Here is a 15,704-nt window from a genome sequence, read left to right as displayed (position 1 = left end):
AATAGTTGGTATTGTCCTAGTTCTGTTGGGTATGATTTGCAAATGGATTTTGATTGGAAGTTTTAGGTAGAACCATGGTATCTCTGTATATCAGGTGCATGGGAAGTTTTGCGTGATTATTGATATATGCATGTGGTGAAAATACTTTGATTTTGGTTAAAGATAGAATTATATTTGTCTGTGTTAGTCTTATAGAAGGGAAATTGAGTTGTAATCTTTAAAGTGAATAGCCTACTCCGGGTATATCTCACTTCTATGCTATCTCGATTCACAAGTATTAGTGTCTGGTTTGGTAGTTTTACTGTCTGGTTTAGCTTTTTTTCTTATTTGGACCGGCCACTTCTTGTACTTATTCTTGGCAGGGATATCCCGATACGGGGCTACACCAATTTGTTGCTATCCCGGCTTGGATCTATCCCGATTTGGGGTTTTTAAAAAAATTATATATAAAAAATAATATAAAAAATTTAATATGCACGGGTTTGAGTTTTTTCAAAATTTTATTTTTGGGTTGAGCCCGTCTCAACCTTAGCTTTTGATTATTAATGTATTAAATTTTGTTGTATATTCATTCAAACTAGGATAGCTATTTGAGTATTTTATTTATCTTATTATTTCGGGAGGGAGAGTAAATATGATGAGGAATATCTCCATGAATCGAACTACCTGTCACTCTTATTCTAGGTAGGAATATGCCATTTCCGAGATATCTAAGTTTGGGAATATCCCATAAATGGATATCCCGGCCTGGTTATAGCCCATTCGAAGTATATCTCACCGTTGGTTTTAGGGTTTTTTTTGAAGAAGAGTATTGGGTTGTTATTAAAATGCAAAAACAAATAAAATCACCAGGACTTGAGCAAAATAAAACTCTGGAAAAATAGGCTTAATTTTATCTGGGTTTAAGCACATTATGATAGTAATATTTAAAAAAAGATTGTATCTTCAATCTATAAAAATTGAATATAATTTTTCCAAAAGTCAAATCTTGTTATGATATTTTCAAGATAAAAAATAGTAGAGGAGTTTCCTTAACAATTTTTTGATCAAATTTATTAACAAAAATAATAATAATAGTATGCTCACTCTACTTTGAATTTTTATTTTATTGTTTTTATTTATGCAAAAAGAATTAATCTGGTAACTATTTTTATTTTGATAGTTAAGAGTCATAGCTTTTTGCAATAAAAAGTTATTGAATTAGCTCTAATTTTATTTAATTAATAAATATATTATTTATTTATTTTTATAAATTTTATATTATATAAAAATAGATTTAAAAATTGAAAGGTTAAGTCTACTTTAAGGAAAATATTATCTATTTATCAAGTTTAATCTAATTTAATATGTAGGTAATTTTAATCATCAATTAAATAATATAACTTAATTTAAAATTTATAAATAGTAAATTTAAATCACTTTTTTTAAATAGATAATTATATTCATTTATCTTTATAGTTCAAAATTTTAAGTTATATTCTCTTTTATATTTTTAAATATATATTTTATTAAATTTTCTAATAATAAAATTATTTATGAATTATTAGAAAATTCTAAAGTACTTAAATTAAAAATATATGGGTCATAATAATATTTACAATTTTTAGTTTGAAATGCGTAAAAATCGTACTTAATTTTATTGAAGTAATAGAAAAACTCTACTTAATCCTAATTAGTTTTAAAATATATTAAAAATTGATATTAAATAAATCCTTTAATTCTATAAATATTAAAATGTAAAATATATGCATATATTTATTTGGAGAAATAAATCCTATTTCGCTTTATTTTTTTCTAATATTTCTTTTTCTTTTCTTTAATTTCCCCAAAAGACATTAGTGATTTAAAGAAAGTTTTAATTACCATAAATGTTACCGTTGTCATCAGTCCAATTTTTTTCAATTTTTTCTTAATTCTTTTTTAGATTTGGTTAAAGGCAGGCCAGAAAAACACTCCCACCCGCTTCTCTGCCGTTTCACCGCATACCAACGCCAACTGAAGATGGTGACGGAGAACCAGAACCCTTTAGAAAAAGATTTTTGAAATCTCGCTATTAACCCTTTTCACAACTTTATTCTTTCCCTTCCCACTTCCAGGTTTGCCCCTTTTGTTCCTTAATAATAATTATTGTTTTTGTAGTAGTTTGCATTAGTTTGTTTTTTGATATGTTCTGTTGTTGGGTATTTTTTTTTTATTTGGAGCTCTAAAATAAATTGAATAACCATGCACTATGATACTTATTTCCTTCAAAGCATGAACTGCAGATTTTTATTTTGCTTATTTGATCTGTAAAATATATGAAATCCTCTTCTTCATCGTAGAGTCATTTCATTTATGAATCTTTAGTTCACCTTTGTCTTTAGGGTTTTAGGGTTTATTGGTTTGAGTGTAAGCCGCTTCCTCTAATGTTACTGTGGGATAGTTTGCTTATGTTGTGAATGCTGTGATTACAAGAGTGTCTTTTTGCATATGATTTCCATGACTGCAGTGATTATATTTTGGACTTAGAGTGTTACATACGGTGAATTACTAGATGCTTATCCCTAACATTACATTTGTAAATGTTATTGTTATATTCTGGTGTTAATCGAAGTGTTTTCTGCCATACAGGTTGCTAGATTATTCAATGAAGTTGCTCAGATGTCTCCTGAGGATGTTGATGTAGACATTGTCCTTGGTGTTCTGTATAATTTGTCAAGCGAAAATGATAAGGCCTTTGCATCTTTCAAAACTGCTTTGAAACTTAAACCTAATGATTATTCTCTTTGGAACAAGCTTGGTGCAACACAAGCCAACAGTGTGCAGAGTGCTGATGCAATATTAGCTTATCAACAGGTAGCCTCTTCATGATTCCCCCTTGAATAGTGGTGGCCTATCTGTTTACCACCTGATATGTTGATTTCATAATTACTTTTTTTATAATTAAAAATTTATTTTGCCTATCCTAAAATTTTGGGGTTCTCTTTACTAAGTTGGAGTACCTGTAATGTGTGAAATTCAAAATATATGAGTACTAGGATTTTACTAAGGATCACAATTTGTATGGTGTGTTTCTCACTATTTTGCATGTTGGGCCAGAATAAAAAAAAATGAATTATGAAGGTGTTGACAATGTCGGCAAGGGTGCTATAACTACCTGAACCATTTGAGGTGCAAGATGTAAAAAAGGCACTTTTTTGAGTAAATTAAGGTGAATATGTAAATTTTTGCTTCTTGAATCAAGGGGCCTTTTTTGCTTCTATACAAAAAAGTGTGCCTAGGACTTGGCTTGTGCTTAATCAATTGAAAGGATGGCATAAAGAAATGCAAAACATGTGATAACCCAACATGTCAATCTTCTGTGTGCCAAACTCATATGGGTTGCATCATCTTTTTCTCTATTTCTCTTCTTTCTTATCTTTCAATGGTAAAGTGATGCATTGGTGTGTTATACAGCTCTCTTATAGGGTTGAATTATTTACTTGGTCCATCTTTGTAACCTTAGGCTGCTAAAAAGATTCTCCAAATAACATGTTGCACAAACTAGCTCTTCTATTAAGCTCCATGTAATTAGTTATTTGATTTGTTGGAGCTATTGGTTAATTTAGATGATTTGATTACGCACTTCCGCAATTTACATATACCCTTGATCATATCTTTCAAAATTCCTTTTTTTAATGCATTCAGATCTTGCATATGCAGTTTGATTTGTTTAGCCTCTGTTACTGAGATTGTCCATTTAAAATTATTTGATGATAAACTTCCCTTTGCCTGTGGTGGCCATATTTTCAGCACTATTGAATTTAGTCTTTTGGTCTATGTCTGGATCTTTAGGCACTAGATTTGAAGCCAAACTATGTGCATGCTTGGGCAAACATGGGTATCAGTTACGCCAACCAGGTTTGTTATATCCTGCACTGTTCTCTCATTGTCTTGACATTCATGAAAAGGGAACTGCATTTCTTTCTTAATGTCTTCATTTCCTTTTGCATATTTCTGAGATGGTCAATCCTTCTAAATGAAAATTTATGGGTATGTGATCAGGAATTAAATCACATACCTTAAACCTTAAACCCTAAACCCTAAATGGGGTGCTATGTATAGAAGAGATAGATTTGAGGATTCAAATTTCGAATAATGGGAGGTAAGACGCCGGAAGGTGTTGATGGCGCGGAAGTGTCTAGGGTTTCTTACGAAAGGACAAGAAAGGAAGGGAAAGAGAATAAAGAAAACGAAAGAGAGGATTAACAGAGATCAAAGAATGGAAAAACAACAGAAAATAAAAGGGGAAATAAATAAGGGAAAATAAATTTAAAGAGGTAGATGAATAGGTGAAGAAATGAGGAAGCTATGAATGGAAGAGAGAGAATTTTCTAAATCCCATGTGACAATACTTTTTTTTTTGAGAAATTAAAGACAAAGATGGTAAAGAGAATTAGGAAAAAAAAAGTGGGGAATCGGGATATTCCTAGAATGGGATATACCCAGGCCGGGATATACCACTATGGGTTAACAATGAACTGGGATATCCTTGGGTTTAGGGTTTGCCTTACATAGTTTCCTTCATTTCAGAGTTTCCTTCGTTTCAGCTCTCAAGCCCACAGCTGCATACTTTAAAATGCCTGTCGTCAGTGAATAACTTTTGTCGCAGATAAGTGGTTTGAAGAAATTCCCGTTAGGTAATGGAACATCTCCTTTTTTATGCACAAGGTTCATCCTACAAACGAACGATAATTCTAAGAAAATGGATTGCATATTGTCATCCATCACCATATATCCTTTCATAACTAAGAGAGGAAAACTACAACAGAGCATTTGTGTTACTAACCTGGCGCATCCCAACACAAATATTATGTCGTGTTTATGTTAGAGGATGATACTGATTTTGTTGGGATTTGGTTCTATTTTTATTTCTTAAAATTTCTTTATTACTTTAAATATAACTTTCCTAATAAATTAGAATATGCTGATGTCATGTTTTTATTTTCCATATTAGAATAAGAAAGTAGGGTTTTGCAATACTATTCAAATAAAAGCTCTTACTCTTGGGTTGGCCAATCCTCATTAATCAAAGTATTTGACTTAGAATTTCCAAAATCCAGTGAAGCAGATCGGCAACCAGTACCCTTTCCGCTTGGTTTTGGGCGATTACCATCAGCATAGTGTAAGAATGGAGTCAGGGGCGAAGGAGGAAGGGAAAGTGCTGGGATACAACAGCAAAAACGTGAAGAAAGTGGCGTTACTTTCAACATTGGCTGCACTCCTTGACGATCCAATTCTTGCCGATGTCCCTAAGAAACCCAGTTTGTCCGATGTCGATATCCGAATCAACCTTGAACTTGGGAGTGCCATGTGTATCTCTATCTTCAAATTAGATGGAACCTTCTTCGGTACGCTTCATATGCTCTCTCTTTCTCTCTCTCTCTCTCTCTCTCTCGCACACACAGACACACAGAGCTAGGCAGGCCTTCAGCCACATAGAATTTGTGTTTGAAACTAAAGTCAGTACTTATTTTGATTGGCTTTCCTTGGAATTTGAAGATGTTGTGGTGATGAATTCAGCCACGGTGAAAGACTTGAAGCTCGCAATCAAGAAGAAAGTGATCGAGTTAGAGCAATCCAAGATGGGTCATCGACACATTTCATGGTTTATCATCTTGTTTTTGCTCTTAAACCACCCTCACTTTTTTTTTTTTTTTGGCCAGAACCACCCTCACATTAATTGGTGGCATTTTGATGTATTAGAGAGAAAAAAAATAATGTAGAGCAATTACGTTTACTATAAAGTTCTGTTTCTGAATATTATTATTTTTTCCTTTTAATGTTTACTTTGTTTGTGGTTATAGGAGGCACGTTTGGGCTAATTTCTGCCTAGCACACCACAATGAGAAGCTCCTTAATGATGGCGCTGCATTTCAGGATTTTGGTGTTCGAAATAATTCTCAGGTGTTGTATATGGCCCCTTCACTTTTCTGGAATTTATTATTATTATTATTATTTTTTATGATCAGTCTTTGCTCATTTCCTGCTTATGATCTCACCTTGGAGCCTTAACATCCATTGACCTTGCGAATATCAACTTAAACAAGCTTCATATGCCAATGAATTATGGGAATCCATCATCCCACATAGGTTTTTATAAATATTGTTAGGAGGAATCCCGACTTAAAATTGATCTAGAAATTTGACCCTCATTTACGATTACTGGGTCTATAATGTCTAGCAGCTGGCAGCATGTAAATTATAAACATGAAGAATTCCTCCTCCTGAGATGTTATGATGTGTATTGCAGGTACAGTTTTTACCTTATGTTGTCTCAAAAGGTTCTGGGGGACATTCTAAGAGGAGAAAACACCGTTTCTTCCATGGCCTGAACAAGCATTCATGATGACATGCCATCATTCGGGCATCCCTGTTTTCTGATCCAACTCATTCCACAAATTCACAATGTTCCATAGCAAAGTAAATGTGGTACAAGTACATTGGTTTCTAGTTGAGATTTTAAATAAATTTTAAAGCTCTTGTAATACTAAATTTTTAATAAATTAGCTTTATCATATCTCGCATTCTCGTATTCTAGTTGACATTGATTTCTTCAGAAGCTGATAGTGTTAGCGTTTCTTTTCTGACAATTTATTTGTTTTTCTCTGTTTCTCGATGCCATGTTCAATTGTGAGTAGTGCATGTTGTATCTTATCATGATTTACTGAATTATTGTGGTTTTGAACATGTAACATTGTGTTTCTCATTCTTCCTTGTTTGGTTGCTCATAAAACTGAGGGAAAATGGGTATTGCAAGGTATTGTATTGTTGTTCTGACTTTTAGTTATGGAAAATACTTGCGCAACTAAGTTTAAGAGCGTTTTTGCAAGCAGACAAGAGGGTCTTTATCCTTAAGTCCCAAAATGGAGGTTAATATTTTAGGTCCTTTTGTTATCTTTTTCCCCATTTTGAATTATGGGACAAAGGAATGTTCTAACTTAATTTTTCCTTGTTTGACTAATATTTGAAGGATTTTTGGATTGAGAGACCTGAAATAATACCTCCTTTTGTAGTTCATTAAGGAAGGAAGTAAGAAGAGATTTTGGGATCAATTAACATCAATTTTAACTAGAAGAATATTGTCATATTTGGAGTTTAAGTCTCACATTTTATCTGGTGCTAAGGTGGTGCGTATTAGTCAGTCCATGGATCAATGCATATTAGTCAGTCCATGGATCAATGCATATTAGTTAGTCATACTGCTAGGTGCTTGTACTCATCAGTAAGGATCTAGGTATATTTTCTTTAAAATAGTTGAGTGGAGCTCATCGATGAACTTTGTTGGAATTGTTTGTGTGCTGGTGCTTATATGATTAGGAAATGGATTTTGATTGAAATATTCAGTTAATTCCTAAATGCATGGCATGGTTGGAATTAGGGATGTAATTGAATCGAAAAGGTTGTTTTCTATTACATAGTAGTTACGAGTGGTTTTTGTGTTGCACTAGAAGATGTTAACTATGTGCTGTTTTCTTTCTTATGAAGAACGCAGTATATTTGCCTTTTTTGATTTAAAGTAAGAGTTTTCTTTCAAAGTTTCATATTTGAATTGTATTACTGGTTTTTTTTTTTCAAAAAATCCAAAGTACTCATCTTTTGCTTTGGTATTGTTAATTATGTAGCAAAAGAAGGTTTATCTTTTGAGTACGTCGGCCATTCATATCGACCAAAGGTATCTCTCTACAATCTCATGGTTTTGTTTGGAATAACATTGATGCGTGTTGTTTTATTTGATTGTTATTTCCTCATCCCCCCTTCCCCACCTTTCCTTTCTCTGTAAGTAACCAAGTATCTTCTCATTTTACCTTTGGATTTGTTTGTAAAGGTAAGGCCGTCTCTGTCTGATAGCAATTTGCATTGCGTGTTGCCTGCCTTTCTTTTTCTTTTCAAAGTCTCTGTTACCGTTTTAATCTCTTTTGTGGAAAAATTTTAAGGATATTGTTGGATATTTCTTTTTAATTTCCATTTTCTCATCCATTTCTTATGCTTATTGCTAAACCGTTGTTCAATTTACTTGGTTGGGTTACTAGTATGATGTTCTTATATATACCCTATGGTAATTATTTGTTTTGAACGGGAATTTGCAACTGTTGTTTTCTGACAGATAGGTTTGCACATGTCTTTGATTCAATTTCGTCTTACCCTGTCTTTCTCTACCAGCAGTATGGCGGATTTGCCCTCCTCCTTTTGGGGCATCATCACCTGCAAACTAGTAAGTAGTCGAATATGCTTTTGCTTTCATCAATGACATTTTTTGTGGATTGGAATTTTTTTCAGCTCTTTCTTCTTGGTAGATTTCAGTCAAATTCAATGGCTTTTATTAATCTTCTTTTTCATTTCCATCTTTTATAAATTCAATACACTCTAATCTTGGCACTCGGTAAACCATCCTCAGCCTTATCTAGTTCGTGTTACTTAAAATTTTTTCCTAAATCTTGCTGATAGATTAGCTCCATAGGTAGCTTTTTTTTTTTTTGGGAATGGTAATAGTTATGGTTGTATAAAATTGCTTAGAATCATATTCGGCCAGTTTCTACCATTTATTTTTATCCATAATTTAGGAATAGGCTTTGAAATTGGCAATTAGGAAAAAGAGAATGGCTTGTACCTTATAACAGAGAGGAAGAATAGGTTGGTTGAGAAAAAAATGGTTTGGCACCAACAATGATGCAACTAAATTGTGCTGACGCTCATAAAAGACCTGCCTTCCTGAGATTCTAACCTCAAATGAAGCATAAAAGAGTCTGGGAAGCTTAGGATAAGACAGCTCCACACTGACGACTAAAAGACCCTGGTATGGTTCCACTTTTGGACCTGTATCTTTGAATTTTGGGTCAAAGTTATCCATATCTACATTTGCTGTCCATGCCGAAGTTCGAGTAGTTTATTAGGTTTGTTCTAAGTTGCCAAAGTTTGTGGACTATTTAGGAAAATTATTGAAACCGACTGAAGATTAGATTTAAACCACTTTATCTTAGGTTAATCTATTTAGGACTGCCTAGAACTGCAGTATTAGATTTGTCATCAGTATGACGGAATTCACATTTCATTTTTAGAATACAGAATGTATATATTTATCTAATTTCTGATACTCATATTCAGATATTTTTACATTGGGAGTATTTGAACCTTCCAAACAAAAGAATCATGCATTGGAAACATAATGCAATTCTATCATTAAATATCATAAGTTGGCTTTAGCTTTTGAAGTAAATTGAGTAGCTGCATAAGAATTTCTTTTTTATATAGTAAAGGTAATTTCACTTCTCTTTTTGGGTCTATTTGTTGGTATTTTTTATAGTTGAAATGTTTTCGAGATTAATGCAACGTATTGAGTTATATGTCTTTTTTAAACTATGTTACCTAGACTCTTCATTTTTTTTTTCTAAAAGATGATGATCTAAATATATGGAAAAACTTTAAAAGGTTCAGTATACCCATGTTGGACGCATCAGGTTCATGTTGTCCTAATTTTTAACGATGCTTCAACATGATTTTTGCTTGCGGTATTCTGCTTTGTTTGCTTTCTTTTCATTTTGCTTACACTGGAACAATTGGTCTCTTTGTGGTCTCTGTTGTTGGAGGTTGAATATTTATCGTAACACAATCAATTAGAGACTTTTGTTTTCCATCTGTGTGCCATAGGTGGTACGTGACAATTTTAAAACAGTGAAGACAATTACTTTTAGAGTACGTGGGATACTACCATCAGATGTAGACAATTTTCTCCTGTAAATTGTGTCTCCTCTGTCTCCCTTTATTCTGATTTTTACCTTCTTTTCCTTTTTTTCTTTTTTCATTTTCTCTTCCTCCCTTTCTTTACTACCCAGATTCTATCTGGGTATCTTTCCATTTTTTTTCCTGATTTCTTTTGTATCTTTTGTGTAAACACATGCCAAAAAAACGCACTTGCTACAGCAGGATATTGAAATCCCACCCTTCCTCGGATTGTAATTTCAGGTATGATTTTCACTTCTACTAACTTTTTCTTTTCACGTCTTTTTTAGTTTCAGACCTATGCTTATCTTTTTTTATTTCTATGGGTATTGTGGTTTTCATCTTTAGAACAAGTTTTCATCTCTGTTTTAGTTTTCAGATTTATGCTTCTTTTTTAGTTTTTTCAGTGTCTTTTTGTTATTCGTCTTGGTGTTCAGCCTTATGAAACACTGCTTATATTTGTCTTTTTAAATCTTGTGATGTCCTCATTTTTTTTTGATAGTTTATCGCTTGTTATGTGTTCTATTTTTTTCGATTGTTTGTTTCCCTCCGTATTTAAGGACATTTTCTTACAAATCTTTCAGTCCTATGAGATTTTATAGCGAAGATATGTTTCTAGCAACTATGTAGGTATCCACCCTAAAACCCTAACTGATTAGCAGAAAGTAAATGGAAACATTTTCTTGTTTCTTTCCTTTTTCAACTAGTAAAAACATTATATTTGTTGAGGGAATAAGAAAACACTAATTAAATCATACTGAGTTTTTTTTATAAAAAAAATGCCCAAGTGGTAATTTCAAAGAAAAAAAAAATTTCTGGAATGAAATGGAAATGAAATGAAGATCGGAGAAGGTATCGTTTCGTCAAAGAGAAGCTCGGGGCATTAGGAAACTGACTGGAACTGGATAACTATCGAGGAAATTAATTAAAAAAATCTATTTTTTTTCTTCTTCTAGTAAATTTTCGTTCTTATTCCGCGTAAGGTATATCCCCATCATATCCCGATTCGGAATAAGCTATTCCCAAATATTCACCGCATATCCTGTCCCGGTTCTGTATTTTTAGTCTCCGGTTCAGTTGTTTTGGTAGACGGTTCAGATTTTTTTCGTGTCTGAACCGGATTACCTGTCGTTCTTATTCCATCCATGGATATCCTATTCCGGGTATATCCCGGTACGGGGATATCCCGCGTAAGGATATCCCGGCCATGTTTATCCCATTCGGGGTATATCTGGGTTCGGGTCCAGGGGTGTGAGGCTTGGGGCTTGGGTTTAGGGTTTACGGTTGGGCTGATATTTTTGGGCTTTAGTTTTAGTGGTTGGGGCTGTCGACCGCTTAAGTTTTGGATTACTGGGTTTGGGTTTTATTCAGTTTTATGTATATACTGCTTATTTAGTTATTTTAATATCCAGTCCGAAATTTTTTCAAACAAAAAACAAATTCAAACCGTTTTCAAAATAAATAATATAAAAACTCTTTCTTAATTCATCTCTCTCACGTTCGGTTCTCCCTTTATTCCCTTCCCTTTTCTCCATTTTTCTACTATTTTTCTTTTTTTCTCTTTTTCTCTTTTCCTCCTTTATTGTCCTTTCTAACAAAACGCTGCCGCTGCCTCCACACACTTTCCAGCGTCTTACCTCCGATGAGGCCAGCTTCCTTCCCATCATTCGAAATTTAAATCATCAAATATATCTATCCAATCCATTGCTCCCCATTTCTTCGGCGGTTCTCTCTCACTCTCGGTCTCTTTTCGACGTTTTCCTGTCATTCTTTTTTAGCTTTGGGTATCCACAGGCCAAAAAAACACGCTATTGTAGGAAGAGAGTTTTCGTGAGAGAGAAACCCTATGTTTTCTCTGCCGTTTCTGGTTTTTGTGATTTTTGAAATTCGCTGCTTCAACGGAGACTCATTTCAGGTATCAATCTCTTTTTTAGTTTCAGCTCCATGCTTTTATACTTGTATTTCAGTGGGTTTTTCTTAGGGTTTTTGATTTTCAGCTTTAGAAATCACTGTCTCGTTCCGTCTTTCAGATCTATAGATGTCGGTCTTGTTCTTCATTTTTGTTTGTTTATCGTCTACTATATGTTCTTTATTTTTGAATTGTTTATTTCCCTCTGGTTAATATTATAGCTTTTGTGTTATTTTCTATTTCTTTTAAATCTTTGCTTAAACACTAATTAAAACATACTGAGTTTTTAAATATTTTCAGAGAACTTTACATTAAATATTTTCAGAACAACGTTTTAGTAAGTACTATGTTGTTGGGCTTAGCTTTGCATCGGAACAGAATTTTCTAGTGTCTTGTTCTAGTTAAATTTCATTCTTATTCTGCCTCAGGGATATCCCCATCATATCCCGTTTCTGAATAAGCTATTCCTAGAATATTCCCATCATTTCCTGTCCCGGTTCAGTGTTTTTAGTGTCATTATCTGTTTTGCAGGTGCAAAAATCATGAAGCTTCCAATTATTTATGGGAATTGTAAGTCACCCCCTTTTCTTCATATGTTCTAGCTTGGGGATTTTGATTCTTTTATGAAAAGGCCTTGAATTTTACCTTCTGCGTTTGAAATGTGTGAACTTTAGGTATTATGGGGGATGGGCAGCACCTAATATATACTTCTTGGGGTATGCAGTGGTTGTGAAGTTTGGCAATATCTGTATCGGTGGACTTTCCGGAATTTACAATGCGCGTAATTATTGTTTAGGTTCGGTATGAAGTTCTTTTACTTGTCTATTCTATGTTTATTCTGGAGTTCTTTTAATGATGATTGTTTATTTACTGCAAGCGAGTGTCAGATATGTTAAATTGATTCTTATTTAGGTTGGAGAGTCGAAGCTTTGAAACTGAAATGAATTAGCATTTCCTTGAGCAGGACACCATGAAAGGCCACCTTATAATGACAATACTATCAGGTCTGTGTATCATGTCCGGGAATACGATATTCACAAGCTTATGCACCTAGAGGAACTGATGGATATTTTCCTTTCACACGATTGGCCGCTCAGCATCACTGATTATGGGAACTGGCAACACCTTGTTCGCTACAAAAAACATTTCAAAGATGAGGTAATTATATTCAATTGGTGGAAATGCATATATGTGACAGAATTAAAATCTTCATATCAAGCGTATTCAGTTTTCTTGTTGACCATTCCTGGTTGCTTGTTAGTTGAAACATATTTTCCTAGATCAGCAAGGAACCCTTGGAAGCAAACCTGCTGCTCAGCTGCTCGAAAAACTCAGACCATCGTATTGGTTTTCAGCTCACTTGCACTAAATTTAGCCTCCAGGTAGTTTTCATGAGAGGGAGGAACTCTCTGCCTTTTCTGGTTTTCTGTGATATTGAAATCTCTTTCTACATCGGATAGTGATTTCAGGTATGATTTTCACTTCAACTATCTTTTCTTTTTCACTTATTTTTTAGTTTCAGATAAGCTTATTTTCTTTTATTTCTGTGGGTATTGTGGTTTTCATCTTTAGAAGGTGTTGTATTTGGCCCATTCACTTTTCTGGAAATGGTTTTTTTTTTTATTATCATTCTTTGCTCGTTTCTTGCTTATGATCTCACCTTGGAGCCTTAACATCCATTGATCTTGCAAATATCAACTTAAACAAGATTCATATGCTAATGAATTATGGGAATCCATCATCCCAAGTAGGTTTTTATAAATATTGTTAAGAGGAATCTCAACTTAAAATTGATCTAGAAATTTGGCTCTCATTTACAATTAATGGGGCTATAATGTCTAGCAGCTGGCGGCATGTAAATTATAAACATGAAGAATTCCTCCTCCTGAGATGTTTTTATGTGTATTGCAGGTACATTTTTTACCTTATGTTGTCTCAAAAGGTTCTGGGAGATATTCTAAGAGGAGAAAACACTGGCCTGAACAAGCTTTCATGATGACATTCAATCATTCTGGCCATCCCTGCTTTCTGATCCAAGTCATTCCACAAGTTCACAATGTTCCATGGCAAAGTAAATGTGGTACAAGTACATTAATTTCTAGTTGACATTTTAAATAAATTCTAAAGCTCTTATAATACTAAATTTTTAACAAATTAGCTTTATCATATCTCGTACTCTCAAAACCAAATGCATTGATCATGTCATCATCTCCAAGACTCCACAATTTTAGTCGAAAAGTTAAATGTGTAATTATATATAGTATAGATTTGATAATATAGTATATAAATACACATTTAAGTAATAATTAAAATATTTTCTTTTACAAAGTAAATTATTTTATTATGATGATATTTTTATATCTAAAATCAATAAAAAGAAAAACAGATAATAATATTTTTAAAAGAATGACAAATCTCAAGACTTTTTGTTTCCTTCTTTATAAATCCTTTTGCCTTTGCCTTTGCCTTTGGCTTTTACCTTCTGCAATTAAAATGTGTGAACTTATTATGGGGGATGGGCAACACCTAATATATACTTCTTGGAGTTTGCTGGGGTTGTGAAGTTTGGCAATATCGTTATCGGTGGACTTTCCGGAATTTACAATGCGCGTAATTATTGTTTAGGTTGGGTTTGAAGTTCTTTTACTTGTCTATTTCCTAGATCCCACAAGGGACTCTTGGAAGCAAGCTTGCTGCTCGAAAAACTAAAACCATCCTACTCAAACCATTTCATTTAGGTTCTTTCTTTTGGGCTTTGCTGGAAGCTTATTAATGAATTTTGGCTTTATCTGGTCTTTTAGATTGTTGATATTTAATCCGATCCGGTACCTTATGAGGTTCAATACCATGAAGATTGGCTGGCAACAACACGGAAATTGAACCGTCTTTCCTTTGACCTTCCGACGGGGAGACTTTGGGTGTGTATATATGACATTTTTGTTTTGACCAAGCCACTCATCTCACTCTCTCTCTCTCTCTCTTGGGTGGGGTGGGCTAATGTTTTATTTGAAAATGTGCAATTTTCTATTTTTGCAAGTACTATTACTCTACAAGAACTAGTGAGCCGACAACTGCTGTTCTAATATGTAGGAGAACACAGCTTGACATGCAAGGTTGTCGTCAATGGGTTAAGAGCAGGATGGAAGACAGAGGAGCCAAACCTTGTGAATTTTCTCTAACAGCTCCACCTCACAAACCCTCTGATTCAGTTTCAAACGCCTGGTAAATAATATGGTGATATTTTGATGCTTTTCATTCTTTGAGGTGCTAAAAGTGCTAAAAGTATCTCCATTAATGGTTCTATCTTTTGGATTTAAAGAACTCACCATACTTATCACCATCATGATTAGGCATCTCGATATTACTGTCACAGTCGTTACAAAATGCTATCCTTCATTTTTTATCTTCTTTTAGCTCAATTAATTGTTGGTTAGCGAATGCATTCTTTTTTATTTAGTTTTGCTACTAGAATAATCATGACTTTTGCAATTTGCTTTTGCTTGATTTCCTTTTTAATTATTAAAATTTTTAAAATTTTCTCACCTTGTGTAGGTTCTCTCCGTAATCCTCAGACTGTATCTTTCTTGAAATTGCTAGATCTTCCTTATGTTCTTGATAATGCATCGGACTCCAGGGATACTCCTGCTTCATTGCCTCAAAAGGGTAAAGAGTTTTCTATTTACCTTGTCCCACTCAGTTTTGATGATGTTACAGCGTTCGGCATGTGATAGGCCAGTTTAGGATTATTCTAGTTCAGGAAAAGACCTCTTCAGGAGTTTTGGAGAAATCACGTCGAATAACCAAGTTTTGAAGCTTTCAATTAATAATCTGTTAAACTAATGAATTGTTTTGGGTTTACCTATTTATTTTAAATATATAATACAGAACACTCAGATAAATATAATATATCATAAAGCTGATTTTGTCTTTGCCTTTCTACATTTATTTTCAGCGAGTTTTTGTCAGCTCTATCTTTTTATTTCTTGCTCAGCAGAATATTATTGGGGCTGGGGGTTAATGGGCTTAGCTTGAATTCGGTACAGATTTTTTTTTAATC

At 33.6% G+C, this 15,704-nt stretch overlaps 3 protein-coding genes across 7 annotated transcripts in view; all 3 read left to right on the top strand.

Annotated features, from left to right (window-relative positions):
- Window positions 1-1,854: 1,854 nt before the first annotated feature.
- LOC108472391 (U11/U12 small nuclear ribonucleoprotein 25 kDa protein-like) lies at window positions 1,855-15,487 on the top strand. 5 transcript variants are annotated; one of them, XM_053023745.1, is made up of 16 exons: window positions 1,855-2,096; window positions 2,611-2,835; window positions 3,814-3,879; window positions 5,082-5,369; window positions 5,521-5,626; window positions 5,826-5,925; window positions 6,272-7,693; window positions 8,126-8,233; window positions 9,667-9,981; window positions 12,179-12,217; window positions 12,322-12,448; window positions 12,560-13,116; window positions 13,559-13,727; window positions 14,449-14,565; window positions 14,738-14,869; window positions 15,200-15,487. In XM_053023745.1, exons 4-7 carry the CDS (start codon window positions 5,150-5,152, stop codon window positions 6,365-6,367), a joined length of 522 nt encoding a protein of 173 aa, XP_052879705.1. In that variant the 5' UTR covers window positions 1,855-2,096; window positions 2,611-2,835; window positions 3,814-3,879; window positions 5,082-5,149; the 3' UTR covers window positions 6,368-7,693; window positions 8,126-8,233; window positions 9,667-9,981; window positions 12,179-12,217; window positions 12,322-12,448; window positions 12,560-13,116; window positions 13,559-13,727; window positions 14,449-14,565; window positions 14,738-14,869; window positions 15,200-15,487. The 5 variants fall into 5 exon arrangements, with proteins under 5 accessions (XP_052879705.1, XP_052879707.1, XP_052879708.1 ...); XM_053023747.1 differs by adding an exon at window positions 3,079-3,190 and having other exon boundaries at window positions 12,612-13,116; window positions 13,559-14,565; XM_053023748.1 differs by having other exon boundaries at window positions 12,322-12,443; window positions 13,559-14,565.
- LOC108456487 (lariat debranching enzyme-like) lies at window positions 6,765-13,643 on the top strand. The gene is made up of 6 exons (XM_053024046.1): window positions 6,765-6,778; window positions 12,179-12,217; window positions 12,322-12,428; window positions 12,612-12,805; window positions 12,909-12,988; window positions 13,559-13,643. The coding sequence occupies exons 1-6, from the start codon at window positions 6,765-6,767 to the stop codon at window positions 13,641-13,643; spliced, it is 519 nt and encodes a 172-aa protein (XP_052880006.1).
- The window catches only part of LOC108472393 (peroxisome biogenesis protein 5-like), an 18,815-nt gene continuing 18,310 nt past the window's right edge, over window positions 15,200-15,704 (top strand). The window contains exon 1 of the transcript XR_008276990.1: window positions 15,200-15,310. The gene's annotated coding sequence lies outside the window, so the exon portion shown is untranslated. The remainder of the gene's footprint in view (window positions 15,311-15,704) is intronic.

This window comes from Gossypium arboreum, chromosome 13, assembly GCF_025698485.1.
Source record: "Gossypium arboreum isolate Shixiya-1 chromosome 13, ASM2569848v2, whole genome shotgun sequence".
Taxonomy (NCBI): Eukaryota; Viridiplantae; Streptophyta; class Magnoliopsida; order Malvales; family Malvaceae; genus Gossypium; species Gossypium arboreum.
Note: the sequence above shows the minus strand (reverse complement) of the source record. Positions and strands in the feature narration are given on the sequence as shown.

What these genes read in the sequence shown, in the direction of transcription:
- LOC108472391 (XM_053023748.1), top strand. Translation starts at nt 5,150, where the DNA reads ATGGAGTCAGGGGCGAAGGAGGAAGGGAAAGTGCTGGGATACAACAGC. An exon ending in ATTAGATGGAACCTTCTTCG is followed by an intron (nt 5,370 to 5,520) that starts GTACGCTTCATA and finishes TGGAATTTGAAG; the next exon opens with ATGTTGTGGTGATGAATTCA. An exon ending in GTGTTCGAAATAATTCTCAG is followed by an intron (nt 5,926 to 6,271) that starts GTGTTGTATATG and finishes TGTGTATTGCAG; the next exon opens with GTACAGTTTTTACCTTATGT.
- LOC108456487 (XM_053024046.1), top strand. An exon ending in AAAAACATTTCAAAGATGAG is followed by an intron (nt 12,806 to 12,908) that starts GTAATTATATTC and finishes GTTGCTTGTTAG; the next exon opens with TTGAAACATATTTTCCTAGA. An exon ending in CTCGAAAAACTCAGACCATC is followed by an intron (nt 12,989 to 13,558) that starts GTATTGGTTTTC and finishes TGTGTATTGCAG; the next exon opens with GTACATTTTTTACCTTATGT.